Source organism: Harpia harpyja, chromosome 3 (assembly GCF_026419915.1).
Source record: "Harpia harpyja isolate bHarHar1 chromosome 3, bHarHar1 primary haplotype, whole genome shotgun sequence".
NCBI lineage: Eukaryota > Metazoa > Chordata > Aves > Accipitriformes > Accipitridae > Harpia > Harpia harpyja.
The window spans coordinates 288,066-306,275 of record NC_068942.1 but is presented as its reverse complement, the minus strand read 5'-3'; the positions used below and the strand labels follow the sequence as shown (position 1 = coordinate 306,275).

At 39.4% G+C, this 18,210-nt stretch overlaps 1 protein-coding gene across 5 annotated transcripts in view; it reads right to left on the bottom strand.

Moving 5' to 3' along the window:
* The window catches only part of SOS1 (SOS Ras/Rac guanine nucleotide exchange factor 1), a 53,971-nt gene that overhangs the window by 27,117 nt on the left and 8,644 nt on the right, over window positions 1-18,210 (bottom strand). For 3 of the 5 annotated variants that reach the window (XM_052781054.1, XM_052781057.1, XM_052781055.1), the window contains 7 exons: window positions 17,469-17,594; window positions 15,061-15,192; window positions 14,347-14,511; window positions 10,554-10,763; window positions 9,903-10,046; window positions 5,939-6,049; window positions 5,734-5,832 (listed from right to left, as the gene is read on the bottom strand). In XM_052781054.1, coding sequence (XP_052637014.1) covers window positions 5,734-5,832; window positions 5,939-6,049; window positions 9,903-10,046; window positions 10,554-10,763; window positions 14,347-14,511; window positions 15,061-15,192; window positions 17,469-17,594 — 987 coding nt within the window. Of the gene's footprint in view, window positions 1-5,733; window positions 5,833-5,938; window positions 6,050-9,902; window positions 10,047-10,553; window positions 10,764-11,434; window positions 11,483-14,346; window positions 14,512-15,060; window positions 15,193-17,468; window positions 17,595-18,210 lie in introns of those variants that run through there. The other 2 variants (XM_052781056.1, XM_052781058.1) reach the window with 2 other exon arrangements.

Sequence of the window (18,210 nt, the reverse complement as noted above, 5' to 3'; positions counted from 1 at the left end):
TGTTGATTTTAAGAGGAACCCTGCTTAAGGAAAAAACAGCAGAGGAAATGAGGGATGACAAGCAGAATCCCATCTGTAGACTTGGTCTACAGTAACCATGAATACAGCTTGTTTTACTTGTCTTTGTTACTTCCTACATCTTTCCATCAGTTTCCACTGAAGATATCAAAGTATTGACAGAAAACACAGACCTCCACTGCTATAAGAGCAAACAGAGAAAGCATGCTGGTAGTGGGACTAAATCCACAACTCCACATCCAGAAACATTTCCAATGAAGAAATCAAGTATATGAAAGTCTCAACTGTAATGCTACCTCTCTCCGAGGATCTCCCTTTTGCACAGAAGGTGACAGGAATGGAGGCAGGAGATGAGGACAGGGAAATATACTACTGCTATTAAAAGACTATACAGCAATACAAGTGTATCAAGGACTATATCATGACTGCCAGTCAAAAAAACTAATGTCATCCTATAGGAGTTGAAAATCTCAGCTACAATAAGCTTCTTAACATTCAATTCTTGATGGATTGTGTCAAAACTTTTATTTAGAGGGGGGGAAAAAAGGATCAAAATTTGTCCAAGTTCCTGTAACAACCATCTATTTTCATGAGAGCTTGGCCTTGGGTGTTCAGCATAAACTGCTGCCATGTAAGCTAAAGAGCTATCTACCATCATTAGCAGCAGTCACTGAAAACCAGAACAGACCACCAGCCCCAGAGAACAGTCTGCCCCAGTACAGCTCTCTTAATTCCCACAGTACCAGGCAGAATTTGCCTTGCAGGTATTCCTAGAAAATGGATCAGAAAGCAGGACTCTGGAACCCTACAGTTAAGCACGTAAGTGAAGTCAAAAGTTGGAGTTCAGTTAGTGCTTCATTTGACTCCCCAAAGAGGGCATCATCTAGGTAAGAACAGTCTGGCCCTGTGCCATCCTACTCCCTGCTTCAAGATATCAAAGTACAGCATTTGTTGGTCTGGCAGCAGATTGACAATAACACAGCTCAAGTATCACTGAGGTCTGTAAGCAAAGTGGAAGGAGGAATTTTTTACTTTTGCTTTTGTTAGATTTTATCCACCTTTTGCAGAAAAGCAATTTTGGCAGGATAATGGAAAGAGATATTCTCCAAGGTAATTACTTCTCATTAGAAAATTCCCTGGAAAGAGACATCTGCTTCTCAAAAGCCCAGATACATCCTGTGTAAAAAGAAAAAAGCTATACAACAGAACATACAGCCCCATCACAACTCCATAACAGATGACATAAGTCATGTTGTCAAGTTGACAAATAAAGTGATACACATGCGCATATATGTATCTCTGATACAAAAACATAGGAAATCCGTCAATGAGCACCGCAGCTAGAAAGACAAAATTAAATAGATTCTGAGTAACTTTTTCAATTAAAGAGTTACCTCAGAGAGCCCAATTAGTTAGATTAACAACAACCAAGTTTGTGGAAAAAGTGCACACACACACGTGTGACCAAGTTTTATTCTCCCCTATCATCTTCCCTCTGGCTGCCAAACACACAGCTGACTTAAAGCATAAACTCACTAGCATTTAAAGGAGAAAAGCAAGAGAATTGTCAATGAAACCACACAAGAAAGAAGTATGGAACCTCATTTACCCGGCTGTATCACCTCCAACTTCTACCATAAGGCACAACTTCTGTTCCTTTACAACACTGAAGTTGCAATATAAGTCTTCATAGCTTAACCGCATGAAGAAGTTGCTTAAATTTTTTTACCTACTGCCATATTCTAGGAAATCTCTTCTTAGACTTGAGACCAATTTTACATCACCCCAGCTTTTTCTCCCAAGAAACACTCAAATACACTTTGCAGTCCTTATCACGCACTAGCAACAGTTTGGTCAAGCTACATTTCCTCCAGCAGATAGGCCTTCATCTGTCACAGAGACATAAAATTGCACATTATTTCCAGTGGATGTAAAAAAAAGTCATCCTCATCTGCAGTTACATATACAAATACACGTGTAACAGTAATACTTCTGCTTTTACATTTATTTCAAAACAGTATTGTACATACAAGTTACTGTGTTTGGAAAGAAACACACCAAAGTGATTTCAGAAAATAAATCCTTTGCTAGCACCAAGTAAATACTTTCTTAAAATAATTCACAGCTAGTCTGAATCTGTGATTTTCTGTTTTTAATTGAAGGAGACTTTAAGAATCGACTAAAGCAAGAGAGTCTGTTAATTACAGTGCCTGTACCAAATACAAGCAATGCAGACAGTGTTTTGAGACAATGATCTACAATTGCAGATATTGTAAAAACTGCAGACTGCCGAAGCTCAACTAATTGAGAGTCAGTAATTCTCCATGCTGGCCTGCGTTACACCAGTTACAGATGGGATCACAAACCAACTTCATTATATTTGTTACACTCTGGATCGTGAGCCTGGCTGAAACAAGGCTGAGAATCAAAGTGAAGTGAAAGCCCCAAATAGTTTGACATGTGTTACCCAACACAACACACACAGCAAGAGACTTAGGGGACCAACCTAAAGATACTCCAGTCCTAACCTACTAACATTTCACCACCCCACGCCTTCTCCAGCAACATGTAACAAATGCAATACCTTCAGGTTGGGAAAAGGGTGGTTTCTTATCTTGGAAGTCCTTGTCAAACCAGATTTTTTTTTTTTTTTTTAAAGTTACATTAGCATAGTGAAAGACAGACAAAAAAAGTTTAATTGAGGAGTTTTTCTACTTGAGTTGAATTGCCAGTCAGTAAAGACTAGCAAGTTATTTATCATCTAAGAACAAAGTTTGAAAAAATAAATAAAACACACTAGATGCTGTTGCAAAATGAAAGCATCCTGAGAATTTAACATCATTATAGGTAGAATTCCAACTAAAAAATATTTGCAAAGAGACAAGAAGTTTCCATTCAGAAGTCATGGGAGCCAAGTCTGCACTTGGTTTAAAAAAAAAAAAAATTAAGAAGATCAAATCTATCTAGCTCTCCTGTTTTTCAGAACATATTATTTTATCTAAGCAAAGTTTATATATGCTTTGAGTCATTCCTACTTGGAAAAAAAGGAATTTTAAAGTAATTTTCTATTTACCCACAGAAATGAAAAAGTATCACACATGCACACAAATTTACAGCATCTGAAACAGTGCCCAATTCAATTTAAATATCTTGTAAATGTCTTTCTTCAATTACCCAAGGTCATAAGTAACCACACTATTTGTACCACCCCACCTTTCGCTTAAGAGTCCACATTTCTATTCACAGAATTCTGTGATTTAGAAAAGCCCATTCCTGTTATCTGCAAATCTGCAGAAAAGCACAGTCCCATATGAAGCTGCTATTTTATATAGTTAGTTTCTTATATAAAAGTTTGGGGACTTTCATGTTGGTTGAAGGAAAACACAGCCCTTAGTCATATGCTAGTTTTCCAACAAAGTTACAGCGAGGAGCTTCAGCTAAAAATAGAATATGTATTTGTGCATTCCTGGTGCCCTGCCAAACTTCAGGAGGGCTTTAGTTTCTAAATAGGATAACCATCAGTGGATAGAAATTTACTTTTTTTGTAATCTGCATAGTTAGAAGGTAACTTTGAGATGCATTTTAAATAGATAACTTCAAAGTACGCAAGATTACACAACATAGCTCAAAGAAAAATGCTAAGCCCTTTATCCTTAAGTATATCTATATTCAACAGAAATAAAGTGGGTTTTTCCACATACTAGTTTGCCAACATTTTGTCTCTTGATATAGAGAGATCCATTTTCATAGCATTTTTAACTTGATTATTCATAGATATGCCTGCAATCACTAAATCAGGTCTCTCACCATACAAAAGAATTCAATACAACCTTGCATCAGTGAAATTGTCAAGATTATATGGCTAAATAATTCTACCAATACCCTTCTGTGGCAAATACCCTTCCATAAGGCCATTTTTAAGTATAACCAAGCTGGAATCTGTTTGAAGATTCCAGATATGAGGAAGAAAATGCTACTGCCAGCAGAGACTACTTGAGGGAGGGATTCATATGCTGTGTGCACATATATGTACTAATTGACAGATGAAGCTACTGCCATGAGAGCTACTATCTTTCTCTTCATGTGCTCCTATTATCCATCACTGCCTATTACATGTATCGCATCTGACAAACCACAGTGATGGGTGTCTCACTAAAATGTGAGATGAGCAACACAGTGGGAAGAAAACCTGGAAGGTTATCATATACAGAACAAAATCCAACCCAACAATATCAGATTTACACAGGGTGGAGGGTGTGTGCGTAGAGCATGAATAAGAAAAGACAAGAATTTTACATGAAGCGTAGGTAAGGAGTTACAAAAAAGATTGATAACCTTTGGCAGTTGGGCTTAGCTTAGACTCCAGTTTGCCCTAAAATAGGCAAACATGAGCTGCTCCCTACTTCTGTAAGCACACACGCCCTCTTTCCCCCACTAAAGTTACCAATGACAAGAAGCAACACAGGATGCCTGTGCGTCAGACGACGTTAATCCTTCATGCTTTGTCTATTACGTAAGACAATACCATGTTCACATGCAAGTATGCAAAGCCACTAGGTACTGCATTTTGAGACTGTGTGATAAAAGTATGAGCAGAGAAACCTTATGTCTGTGCAAGTCTTTATCATACAAAATGCAGACAAGCTGCACCATACCTCCCTTCCAATGGACTGTCATGAAAGGAAATGCGTAATATGTTAAATGTCTGAAAAGTCAGACCAAACCCATGAGCTAGACAAACAGATCAAGCATACGTTTCAAAATTTAAAAAAAGCATGTTATACCAGATGAGCTACGTGCCCAAGCTGTATGTGTAGATCTAAATCAGTAAAAATGGTGTTAAAACTGTAGACACTTAGACTCAAAGATGACCTAACTACTGGGTTATCCCAAGACAACCAACCAACCATTCAAGAAAAACACACCCAGATTTCTTCAAACGAGATTTTTTTTTTTTTTACTTCTGATCCAAATTTCCCCAAGTAATTAAGTTTGGAACACTGTATCCCTTATGAGTTTCCATTAAGTCCAAATGAAGATTCTATTAGAAAGTTTTCCTCAAAATGCTCTACACTCCTTAAAGATTATTATTCAGTGCTAACTGGTAAATGCCCCAGAAAAACATTCTGTAGCAATTTTCTTTACATGTGTATGTTAGAGTCTTTACTGTTACCCTACCAATGTGAGGTCTCATTACAAAAAGCCCAAGAAGTGTATATATCAACCAAGCCTTCCCTTTGAAGGAAGGATAGCACCTTTACAACCACCATGGGATGTGCACTGCAAGAACACTGAAGCTTTTATGAAAATAAAATGAAGTTTGAAGGGAAATCTTACTGTTATTTTAAATTTACAAAGTAACAGTTTGAGAAAGCCTTGGACATTTTCTGTAATACAGCCATTTGCCATTATCTCTTACCACTGTTGAAGCAACCACTCCAAGAATATGAGTACCTAGATCTCCATTGCTTTTTAAATTAATAGAAACTTGATTATTCAACACAAATCATTAGCTGCTGTAAAACTTCCATGAAATGACAAGCTGATATTCAGTTAGTTACAGCATGCACCAGAGCATATAACCTTTTCTTTCATCATAGCAGTTTTATTACTCACATTCTAGTAAAAAGTTTTACACCTAACAGAGCACACAAAGCTCTGGTATCCAACACTGAGAACTGTGAAAAAAACATCAGGTTGACACAATGTTCTTACTTTTAGCAGTTCAAAATAATGAAGACAGTGGTAAACAGGGGCAAGGAGCAGCCGGGGTAGAACATACTGAACAGCTTCTTTAAAGCCTTCACCTATTGACTAGAAACAAAATAAGTTTCAGTCTTAAAACAATAAACACAATGAAGCAACAATATAATGTAATTAAAGTAATATCAATAATAAGGCTTACTTAAAAGAAAGTTACCTGTAAATAAAATGCTGCTCCTGGCTTTGATAATTGACTTAGAAAATGATCATGAAAACCAGGGCGCAAAATATCTTGTGCATATGATTCATACGGATCAAATGCTAGCTCCTAAGAAGAAATACAGAATAATTTTACAAAACCGATTTAATATCTAAACTTTGTATTTCTTAAAGAGAATACATACACTACATAGCAGAGATTTTTCTGCATACTTTTCCCAAAACACCTATAGAGAAGAATCAATACTTGTACATGCACAGAGTCATGGAGTAGTTCATTCTAGAAGAGATCTCTGGAGGTCAACTGGTGCAATTTCCTCTCTGAAGCAGGGCCCACCTCAGGGTCAAAGCCAGATCCAATGTCAAAGCTAGCTGAGGTTGCCCAGGGTCTCATCCAGTTGAGTTCTGAGTACCTCTAAGAACAGGGGCACCAAAGCCTCTCTAGGCAGCCTATTCCAATGTTCAGTTGTTCTCGTTGCAGATTTTTTCCCCCAATATCTAATCAGGATTACTCTTTTTACCATCCGCATGCTCTCTCTCATCTCACCTCACAGTTCTCTACTGTGAACCTCCAATAAGATCCTGCCTCAGTCTTTTCTACACCTTCCACTCAGGAAACTGAAGGCAGCAATAAGATCTCCTTCCTCAGACTTCTCTTTTTCTGACTGAATAAACCCAGCACTCTTAGCCTTCTTTGTATATCACGGGCCTCAACTCCTTAATCATCATGGCAACCCTCATGTATAAGTGTGTCTTGTACTAGGAAGACCAAAACTAGACACAGTATGCCAGATGTGGTGTCAAGTGCTACACAGAAATGATCCCTCAATGTGCCAGCTACACTTCTCCTAATATAACCTAGTAGGCAGTTAGCCTTCACTGCTGATTTCTGAGGATCTCCACAAGCCCTGTCGCAGTACTGTTCCTCAGCCAGGCAGCTGGACCATTGCATGGGGTTGTTTGGTCCCAGGTGCAGAACTTCATGTTAGCCTTTACTCAACTCTATGAGGTTCCTGTAGGTCTATTTCTCCAGCCTGCCAGGTCCCCCAAGAAGTCCTGTCCTCCTGTGTGTCTCCCCACAATTTGGCATCACCTACCAACTTGATGAGGAAGACCTTCTCCCACAACACTAATACAGACGTTAAACAGTATCAGTCCCAGTATCAAACCCTGAGGAATGCCACTAACCACTGGCCACCAGATGGACTTTGTACTGCTGATGACGGTCCTTTAAGCCTGCCAGTCCTGCCAATTTCCCCACCCACTCTGCAACTCAACTAGCTAGTCTACATCTCACCAAGCTGACTATAAGGATAATATGAGAGACTGTGCTGAAGGCCTTGCTTAAGTTCAGATGAGCGATATTAAGTGCTCTTCCCTTTGTCCATGGAGCCAGCCATCTCCTCTTAGAAAGCAGTCAAGTTGGTCAGGTACAGTTTGTCCTTTGGAAATCTGTGCTGGCTGTTGCCAATCACCTTCTAGTCCTTCACATGGCTGGATGTGAATTCCAGAAAGATTTGCTAATCTTAAGGACTGAGGAGAGGCTGACCATTTTCTAGTTTCCAGGATCCTCCTCATCAGTCTTTTTGAGATTGAGAATAACACTTTATCTCCGGTCACTGGAGACCTCCACAGATCACCACTAAATTTCAAGAATTCTAGACAGTGGCCTTGCAATGACATCAGCCAGCTGCCTCAGCATCCTGTCCTGCCCCAGACTTGCATATATCCACCTTAGATCAACAGTCCCTAACTTGATCTTTGACTTTCACCTCTCTCCCTCAATCTTTAGTAGCAGGCCTAACTGGGAAACCTAGAAGCACATCTTGCCACTAAAGACCAAGCAAAGGAGACTTGAGTACCTTAGTCCATTCCATGTCCTCCAGTACAGGGTCTCTCACCCCATGAGCAAAATAGCCACATTTTCTACCATCTTCTTTTTCACACTATTTTACCTATACAAGCCCTTCTTGCTTTGCTTCACATTCCTCAACAAGTTTAACTCCAGCTGAGCTGCAGCCCTCTTAGTACCATTTCCACCTGCCTAGACAATGCTTCTACATTACACCTGGGAAGCTCGTTTCTTTTTGAATCATAGAATGATTTAGGTTGGAAAAGACCCTTAGGATCATTGAGTCCAACCATAAACCTAACACTGTCAAGTCCACCACTAAACCATGTCCCCAAGCACCACGTCTACAAGTCTTTTAAATACCTCCAGAGATGGTGACTCAACTACTTCCCTGGGCAGCCTGTTCCAGTGCCTGATAACCCTTTCAGTGAAGAAATTTTTCCTAATATCCAATCTAAATCTTCCCTGGTGCAACTTGAGGCCATGTCCTCTTGTCCTATCGCTTGTTACTTGGGAGAAGAGACCAACACCCACCTCGTTACAACCTCCTTTCAGGTAGTTGTAGAGAGCAATAAGGTCTCCCCTCAGCCTCCTTTTCTCCAGACTAAACAACCCCAGTTCCCTCAGCCACTCCTCACAGGACTTGTTCTCTAGACCCTTCACCAGCTTCGTTGCCCTTCTTTGGACACGCTCCAGCACCTCAATGTCTTTCTTGTAATGAGGGGCCCAAGTCTGGTTAAACAGGAAATTCCAAACTGCACTTGTCCTTGCCTCCTGACACACCTACCCTTTTTCTTAAGGACTGGTGCTTTGAACACACTGCCTTTGAAAATAAACCAGCTCTCCTGAGCCCTTTCTACCCTCAAGACAGCCACCAATGTCATCCTGCCTCCCAATTCCCTGAATAAGCTAAGTCTGCTCTCCCAAAGCTCAGGTTCTTCAGTCTGCTTATCTCCCGCACTTTTCTCAGGACCTTTAACTCTACCATCTCTACCACCTGCAGCCAAGCCTCCCATTAACTACGATGTTCCTGCCAGTTCTTCCTTGTTCATGAGGAAGAGATCAAGTGCAGCACCTTTCTTAGTTGGCCCATCAGCATGTGCCACAAAAAACTGTCCCCAGTGTTCTCCAGAAGTCTTCTGGATTACTTGAACCACAGTCAGTCGTCCACCCAGCAGACGTCAGGAAGGTTATTCTCCCAAGAGAACCAGGGCCTGTGATAAGGAGAGGTGTCCCACTTGTTTAGAGGTGGTTTTGACCACTTGTCAACTGGGCAGTCTTTGCAGGAGAAGCTTGACCACAACATGCCCTTTGGTGGCCTTCTCTGATCCTGATCCTTAAGCATTCAGCCAGCTCATCATTCATTTCGTAACAGAGCTCCATGAATTTGAGCTGATCTTTTGTTAAGCCTCCTGGCCTCATCTTCCCCACCTGTCCTTCTTGAGTGCCTGTATTCATTCATACAGCCCACCATCATGCAACCCTTCCAGCCATGTCCCTAATTCCAGTCACGACAGCTCTGCAACTGTGCACAGACTCCCAGATCCTCCGATCTGTACATGGGCACATGCACCCTGGGGAAACAGACACTTCAGATGAGCCTTTGGTCATCCCACCTTCTCAGGAGGAAGGTGAAGGAGCCTTTGTTGTCATGCTTTCCGTTGTGCATGTCCCCTTCTCTTAATTCTTCTATTTGCAAGCTTTTGTCTCCATTGAGTAACAAGCCTAGTTCAAAAGCCCTCCTCACCAGCTTAGCAAGCCTGTTGGCAAAGTGGCCTGTTCCACTTTGTCTTTCTACAGCAATCCTGATCTGCAGCCGATTTACAGGACACTTCCATTTCTGTTGAAGTCTAGTCACAGGTGTTTCGTTTCAGGGTTCCACCCCTGCCCCCAGCTCTCTAAAGTTTAAACAGCCCTATAAAAACTGAGGTTTAGAGACTAAAAAAGGTAAAAGCACTCTCAAAAATGGGCAGTCGGTTCATCATGGTGGGGCTGGAAGAAGAGATCTCAACCTAAACAAAGGCAGCTAGAACAGAGATGCACTTACCATCTTAGTGCAAGTCATTAAAATACATATGAATAGCAAAAAAACCCCCAAGTATTTTCTTACCTCCGCCATGTCTTCAAAACAGCTGCCTACTAGCGGATGAGGACTACCTTCATCTGTCATTTCAACAGTGTCTTCTATATGACCCAATAACTTCACACTAAGTTCATGAATGTCCGATATACGACTAAATATATTTTCCACATCCTGCAAAAAGCAACAGAACCAGACAAAAATCAACTGGGAATTGGACACAATTCTAAGAGGAAGAATGTTATGTGCAAAGCTACTCTGTTATGATATGAAAGTCAAGCACTTCCTTAAATAGAACAATATTTTTAAATGTATTTTATTATATGTTTTCTGTATAATTTATATAAGATCATAGAATTTATTTTTAAAATGATTACTATATATATATATGTATAAATATGTAAAAATTTACAATGATTCAAACATGGCAAAGAACAACAGTGACAAATCTTAAATTACAGGCCTGCAAGTGAATATAGTAAACTGGGTGGTTTCTTCCACAGTTCTACAAAACCCATGCTTCCCCACAAGTGCTCCTTTACTATTTCCATTTCAGCACTCAAGTGCTTCCTCTGCTATTGACATGTTAAACTGGACAACAGTTAAGTTCTAGAAGTGTTCACCTAGATTTATAGATTTTATAGGAGGGGTTTTTTTGTTTGTGGTTTGTACAATACTTACATGAGATGAAAACAGTTTGGAGTTGGAGGCATATGGTTCTCTAAAAACTCTGATAATGAGATTTAGTTCCCTTATATATTGTCGAACCTCTGCCATAAATGACTTCACTAGGTCATAATAGGTTTGCTCCCCTGAGGTGGAGGGTTCCTCATCAGATAAAGTTAGTGCACTTAAATCTTCTACATCTTGATGGAACATATCCATTAATACCTAGGTAGCAAAGAGGGGGAAATCCACAAAGTGAGAACTTCTTTCCAAGATCTACCAGTAAGTTACCAGTAAAAGAAATCCATTATTCCCACGAAATCAGACTGATCAGCAGTTAAGATTTAAGTATTATCATTCTGCAATTGGTTGAGCATTACAAAAGCAATATTCATTGCTATGAATTTGCAAGTCATTATTTGCATTGGCAATTTCTGAAGAATTCCCAGTCATTTAGACCAATCCAGGCATCTCGCCAAGAACGTGGTCCTAAAATCAATTCCAATTTTAGGAGGTCTATGAAGTATACAGACACATTTAGCTGTACTCTATTACTCTGAATTAGCCGTGCATAATCTAAGTTTCTGCAGATAGTATATTATCTGAAGTAAAAAAAAGCGTGTGCATTTTGGCTTTTCAGCTTTAGCTTTAACAGGAAGTCACACATGATTGTGCTCAGAACCCTGTAATCTATCTGCGATGAATACTGGCCTGCCCATACACTGTACGTGGCCTGGTTTCTGTCCTTAACTCCTGAGTTCTCTTGTTAAAACAGACCCTTGAGGAAGGGCACCAGCTTCAGAAAAGCTGGCAGTCACATTGCAGAACTACAGACAGAAGGACCTCTAAAAACTTTGACTACCAGCGGTCCCAATTCATACCCAAGCAAGGCTTACCAAACACAAGCAATTAATAACTTGAACTTCTCAAGAAAAGTGGATCATGGAACACTTCTGCCAAACGAGCCAGGAGTCATTATGATGACTTAGCAAGGGGCAAACAGAAATCACACTTTGGGTTGTTTCCATAATACTCAAAGAACATCTTAAAGGTAAACTAAGTAAGTTGACTGCAAATTAGTAAAAGGCATCCTAATTTGAAATATCTTCAGCAGAAAGAAAACCTAGAGAGTGTCCACAAACAATCTACAATGATGTAGCAAATCTTAACAACAAGTCAGCATAAGATGTAGTTCAACATACAAGATGACTTCGTCCTGGGATAGACAGATGGGACAGTATTTATAAACAAACCCGCTGCCCAGAGCTACAACCCTTCCAGGAAGCCACAAAGTGTATCAAACAATACAAAATAAATGAGAACTTAAGTGCTGCTTGCCAGCCTCCCTTCCGAACAGACAGAGGTGAAGCCATGGCAACCTAAGCCTGTTACTGCAGAGACTGACATGACTGCTGTCAATCACTGAAAAGACTGAGGAAAAGACTGCAGGATCAAAGCTGTAAATACCCCTCTGAGAACCACAGGAGGGAAGGCTAACACATTAAACATGAGCTAGAGTTTTAAAATGGCAGAAAACAGAATTTAAAAAGTGTTTTTCAAAATAATTATAGAACTGGAGATCAAGAATTAAACTTCTGAATGAGCCACAACAAACATGACATTCACCCCCATATTTACAGTAAAAGTCTTCTTTCTTTAAAGCATGTTACAGGCACCACTCCAGAAGACGTCAGTTAACCAAGCTGTTGACTACCGATACTAGACAAAGGAACTATTCTGCAAGAGAATACTTGGGGATCTATAAGTTCAAGAGATGGTCTGGTAGGTTCTTCAGACTTGAATGTTGGAGAAACACACCTACCTAGAGCAGTCATTCTTCACCCAGGTCTTGTCCTAACACTCCTCAAAAATATACAGGTCTAGTGAGGAGGTATATGGGCACACAGCAGGTTCTTTCTCCTAGTGAGTCAAAGGTCCCTGCTACACACCCTGGTCTTAAGCTTCTCTGAAAGCAGAACAACGGACATTTTGCATTAAGACTGACTTCTTCTGAAACTCTAAAAACAGAAGGCGATTCATCTTTCAAAGCCAGTGAATGTACGTGGAACTCAGGTTATAAGGAGAATCCTAACTAATTCTGGGGAGTGCGACATTATAGGGTCACTACTGTAAGAAATTACATGGAATAATGCAGGTATTCAAGGATTCCCCAACATTCGTTAACTTTACTTCACGGACGCAGTTCTAGCACATACTTGAGCTAGAAAATTCCAGGCTGTATTCATGGGGTGTGTATCTCACTACTATGAAATCCACAGAAACAAATTAAAGTAACTGTACCCCGGATATTGAATTTAGAGCAATCAGAAGCACAAGCAGATAGTAGAAGAAAAACAGCTTGCGTTTTAATGGAGTTTGTTTTTTGCAGACAAGGCAAAATTTTCCAGATGGATGGCACAAAAGCAAGTGTGAAAGTGCTCGAGAAAAAAATAGCATACAGGGCCAAGAGACTGTTCTGGTTGGTTTGTTTCAAAAAATAAAAACAAGCAGAACACATGTTATGGGTATGAACATAATATACTATGAAGTTTCTCAATGCAACTGGAAAGAAAACACTTGGGAGCACCTTTCAATGACTTGTTCTGCTGAGGCAGTAAACCAACAGGCCTGCATTAGAGCCTTTCAAAAGTTTCTTCTGTGTACATATCAAAGAGTTCCTCCAATGCAATGTAATGGTAGTTCCTAAATCAACTTCTTCACAGCTCTTCAGCTCACCACCTTTCCTAGGACAGAAAAAAGCATGCAGCAACAGCACTTGTTTCTGTTACTATTCTATGACAAGTATTGAAACATACACCTTTAAACTCTGCCCTAATGACCAGGGCCGATATGCCCAAAAGCAAGAGTGACCAAGACTACTGTCCTGACTGAGAAGTACTTGACTCTTCAAGACCTCACCAGGTATCTTAAAAGAGAGTAAAGAAAGGTGAAGAAAGTAGGATGAAAAAAAAGCAAGCAGGAATGAGACAAAGGCATTCACTGGAACGCAGAGACCATCCCAACCGAAGATACTGATTAACACAGACCAAGACAAAATACTGAAAAGAGGTGATGAATCTGAAAATCCCTAGACTTCAGCAATATTAGAGATTCTTAAGTCCTATCCCTTAAAGGATTAACTTCAAACTTTGTTTTTTAAACAATGGAAAAGTTGAGATGCTAATGAGGTGGCCACAGAAGCTAGAGTGCAAAGGCACCTGAAAGACAGACAAAGGCCCTTGCTCTATCACTGCTGGAAAGAGACGTGGTTCCTGACTGAACCTAACGAATCTTCCAAAGCTACAGAAAAGACTACCTGCAGATAAAAATATGGACCGCTAAGGAGGATTAGGCCGAGATGCTAATGCAGGTAGGTTTTTTGTTTTAAAATGCTGGACCATCAAAACACTACTTTTTACAGGCATTACGGTCTTACTTATTTTGGGAGAACACCCAAGCTTAATTTCAGCCTTCTTTTTTCAAGCTACAAAATAAGGCTCCACTATTACAGCTTAGGAATGTTAAATTTTTAAAGTTAGAATTATTTTTAAAGCATTTGCACATTACTGAGATTAGGCAAGTGATATCGAAAGGAAGAGAGATTTAACTATTAATAAGCACAAGCAACAGCTCTGTAAGCTCAATTAGCTTTTTGGTACCTTTGCTCTATTACTGGAACCACATTTTATGGCAGTAATTTCTTCTTTCAAAGGTACAACGCTCCATGTACTCAATAAGGAATAGACAATGGCCTCTCAAGGCTTAACTAAAACTTCCCATTAACATGAGAAACAAGAGTTAGGCTTACCTTATCAGCACACATTGCCACTTTAATATCTTGTTTTGTTATCTCATAATGTCTTATATTCCGCACATAATTCCCAACCAATTTTAAGATGTCTGCAGAAATGTATTCTAATACTGCCACTATGTAAACAGACACTTGATGGTCAATTTTGTAGCCTAGAACTTCCTGAAAGGAAAAAAAATAAGCGTTCCACTGTTACTCAGTCAATGAAATACACACCGTAGGTTACAACTAAAACCAGTAAGTTTACGACCCTACTCAATAAACATTCACCACCACATATCCACAGTCTATTTTAGTAATAGAAACACAGCAGTCTGTAGGTCTAGAAAAGAAACAGCATCTTTGTAGATGCTGCTCTATTAACTGTGGAAGTGACAACAGCCAATAACTATACTAAAAACCTCACTTAAACAGTTAGGGCTATTTCCAGAAGTTTCTTAAGCGTTTTCTTAGTCATGCAAAATGAAACAAGAACAACCAAATTCATAGCAAATGAGTTCTTAGCTTTGTTTGTCCAAGAGAGAATTAACTAATTTTTAAGTGAAAAAGAAATATATGCAATTAACTAAACTGGAACACTTAAAACTATGTAACAAACACAGATATTCTTAATTCTTTTCATTTACACTTCAGGCAGCATACAGACATTACATGAAACAAAGGTGTCAACTCCTAACTGCATTCTAAAAGCAAGATTACATCACTGCTTACCTTTAATAAGGGATGGATTTTTTCTACTGGGAGAGATAACGGATTTCTTCGTTTCCTCTTCTCAATAGCAGACTGGGCATCAGCTATTGCCCACTTATCAATAGGATGGGGAAAACTTTTTTGAACACGATCCTTAAAAAAAACCAAACCAGGACTAAAGGGTAAATGCACAATCTGAACGAGCTTAGCAATATTACTGCATTAACAAATCACTTTCCATTATTTAGAGTTTGCTTATGTTAGTATATCAAATATAAAAGCTTGTACAACATGTGTAAATTTTATCATTTTGCTACACGCTGCTCACTACATTCGTAAGGCTGTATCAGAGTATCATTATCACAGAATAACCTAGTGCTCAAAATTTGAGAAATGCCAGAATTAAGCTGCCATTGCAGGCACAATTTGCTCCCCTTGTGCGCATGCCTGGTAATTCAGCATTTAAATATGTGGCTGCATTTTATCCTAGCACTTTATTCCCTGTACAGAATGGTCACTGAATGAGGTATGAGTTTTCTGTTTCACCTTCACTGATCAGCACATGGTCCAGACTGTATACATGCAAGCTGCTCTGACAACAGCAATGAACTTAATAGGAAAAGAGAACACCCGACAGCACCTACATATTTTAAAACAGTTTCATAGTCTACAGTTGGACCATACATGCCCCAGTTTATTTACTCCTTCCAGCAGTCAGGGTGCCTGAGGACACCTACACTCTCCCATGCACTGAACAACTCTCTTACTGAAACTCACACACAGGTCTCTGGACAGTTGAAAAGCTTCACCGTTTTTGGTGGCCCTAGTGTTCAGAGATGTCGGAAATCTAATTTCTCAGATAACTTCACACTTCATTTTTTCAGACCACAGTTCCCACTGACTGTTTCAGTTGCAAGTGCTCACTTACGTAAATATGAACCCCATTTGAGCAACCATGAAATGAGGAAGATGAAGTTAATGACCACTTACAAAGAGCTGGTACAGGACAGAGTACACAAACAAAAACTTTCTGACAAAAAACTGGGATGGAATACAATTCTATGAAGGTGGCACCCAACTTTCCGAAGTACAGGCTTTTCTTTTTCTCCCCTCATCATAACACTTCTGCAAAAGGAAAGCAGAGGTCCTACCAAAGAAAAAGACTCATTCACTATCTAATACCAATTCACTCCCCTAACATAGTCCAGCCTGCTGATTGAACAATGAAGGTGTCCTGGGGGAAAAAATAAATGTGTATGACCATATAATTAAAGACAGCATCATTATGCTTAAACACAAAGGGGGTAAACTGAGGTTGCTTGATCATCTCTAATTCTTGCATTTCTCATTCTGACTTCACAGCCGTAAGACTCGTAATGCAATGCTGTGTGTCAGGTTTTTTGTTAGCAGTGTTTAAAACACAGCATTAAACAATATTCCACAAACTTCTTGTCTCTTGAGCTGCCAGACCAGAATAATGTTGCAAAGCGGGCAAGCCATTTAAAGGGGACACTGGAACACCATTAGAGGTGTCAGTGTTCAAAAGAGAAGAGGAAGGATGAAATTCATAAATCTTGAGCTCAGAAACCGCTACTTTGTTGTTTGTTTTTTTAAGAGGTTTTGGGGGTTTGGGTTTTTTTTTTTTGCCATCCGTCCACTTCTCTCAGAACATGAGGAAGTTGCATCTTGTTTTGTTACCTAACCTGGCACAGGCACAGCCCCCAAGTACTGGAAACCAACAGGCACACTACATACGGAATCTGCAGCTTGGCACCAAAGTCTTTCAATTATGGTTAAGCACAAAGGGCTACCAAGATATTAATGGGTTTAGAAGCTTAAGTCATTTAGCTTAACGAATTTGTTTCTCAGCTGGAGAAACTCTTCTCAGATCAAGCCCTCTTCTCAAACATCAAGCTGCTTTTCTGAGCAATAGTGGTTGTAGATCTTTGAAAAGGCAATTGTAAGAGAAGAGGTTTCTATATAGAGGAAAGAAGTGCTCCTCAACTCATTCTGAGAAAGTGACTGAACTATTTTTGTTCAAATTTCCGGGACGGTGTGGGGTATATCAGCCTAAATCATCACGCTGAGAAAGCAGCACAGAGCCTCAGACTAAGCAGCTACAGTTTGCATACAATATCAGTGGGGAAAAAAGACCTTTTGAAAAGAACCAGTCAGTTTTATGTACACAAGTTACACTTACCATCCATTATACAGTAATACAGTTCAGAGATAGTTTTACTGTGCATTGAACAACAAATTCAATTGATAGGAAAATCAGTTATTAGGTAACTCAGCAGGCTTTATGCAAAAGGTTCTGCTACCTAAAGATACATAATTACTGCTTTCCTTTTTACATTGTGAAATGATTAATATATTAACTTTCCACGTAACAGTTCAAATTACAGATTTGTAATAATTATTCTCTATACCTCTACATCCAGAAAACTTCTTGGTTGGGCTTGACACAACATACTTAACAACTGGAGAATTAACTCCTCCACGTACTGTAAAGCATCTTCCGTAGAGGAAAGTTTAGGATGGACTTGCACCTGAACCTACAGGAAATAGAAGAATTCAAGCTTTGAGTTTTGCTCTTCCCCAAACCACATGCTTTACTTGCAAAAGAAAGGTGACAAAAGAAAGAGCCAAACAGCTCAAAAAAATCCAACCCAAAACGTAGCTGTTAATGCACACCAGACAAACATGAGTGAAACACTCATCTACACCTGATAGAAATACAAATCTCAAATGTTAAATGTACTCAAATTGCTGTAAGTGACATTTTATGTCAAGAAAACAGCTAATTAATAACGGTGCTTAGCAGTGCAATTAAGAAAATTGTTTAAAAAACCTGCATATATTTATCTTTCTCCCCTAGCTCTTAAACCACTGTTTGTACAAGATATTTCAGACATGGTGTTTTCTCCCTTCCGCAACTCATTGTTTGTCACTCAACCCACAACAATGAAATACAGAATTTTTTTCAGAGAGCGCACTACAGAAACTGCAATGATTTCAGCAGTATTTAGCCTTCAAATTGTTTAATCTATTCTCAATTAGCTCTCACTAGAACAAGATTGGTTTAGGAGTTTTGTTTCCATACTGATTTTTTAAATAGATGTCAGCTCTAGAGTAAAAAAAAAACTTCAAAAAAGGCCACAGTGTTGTCCT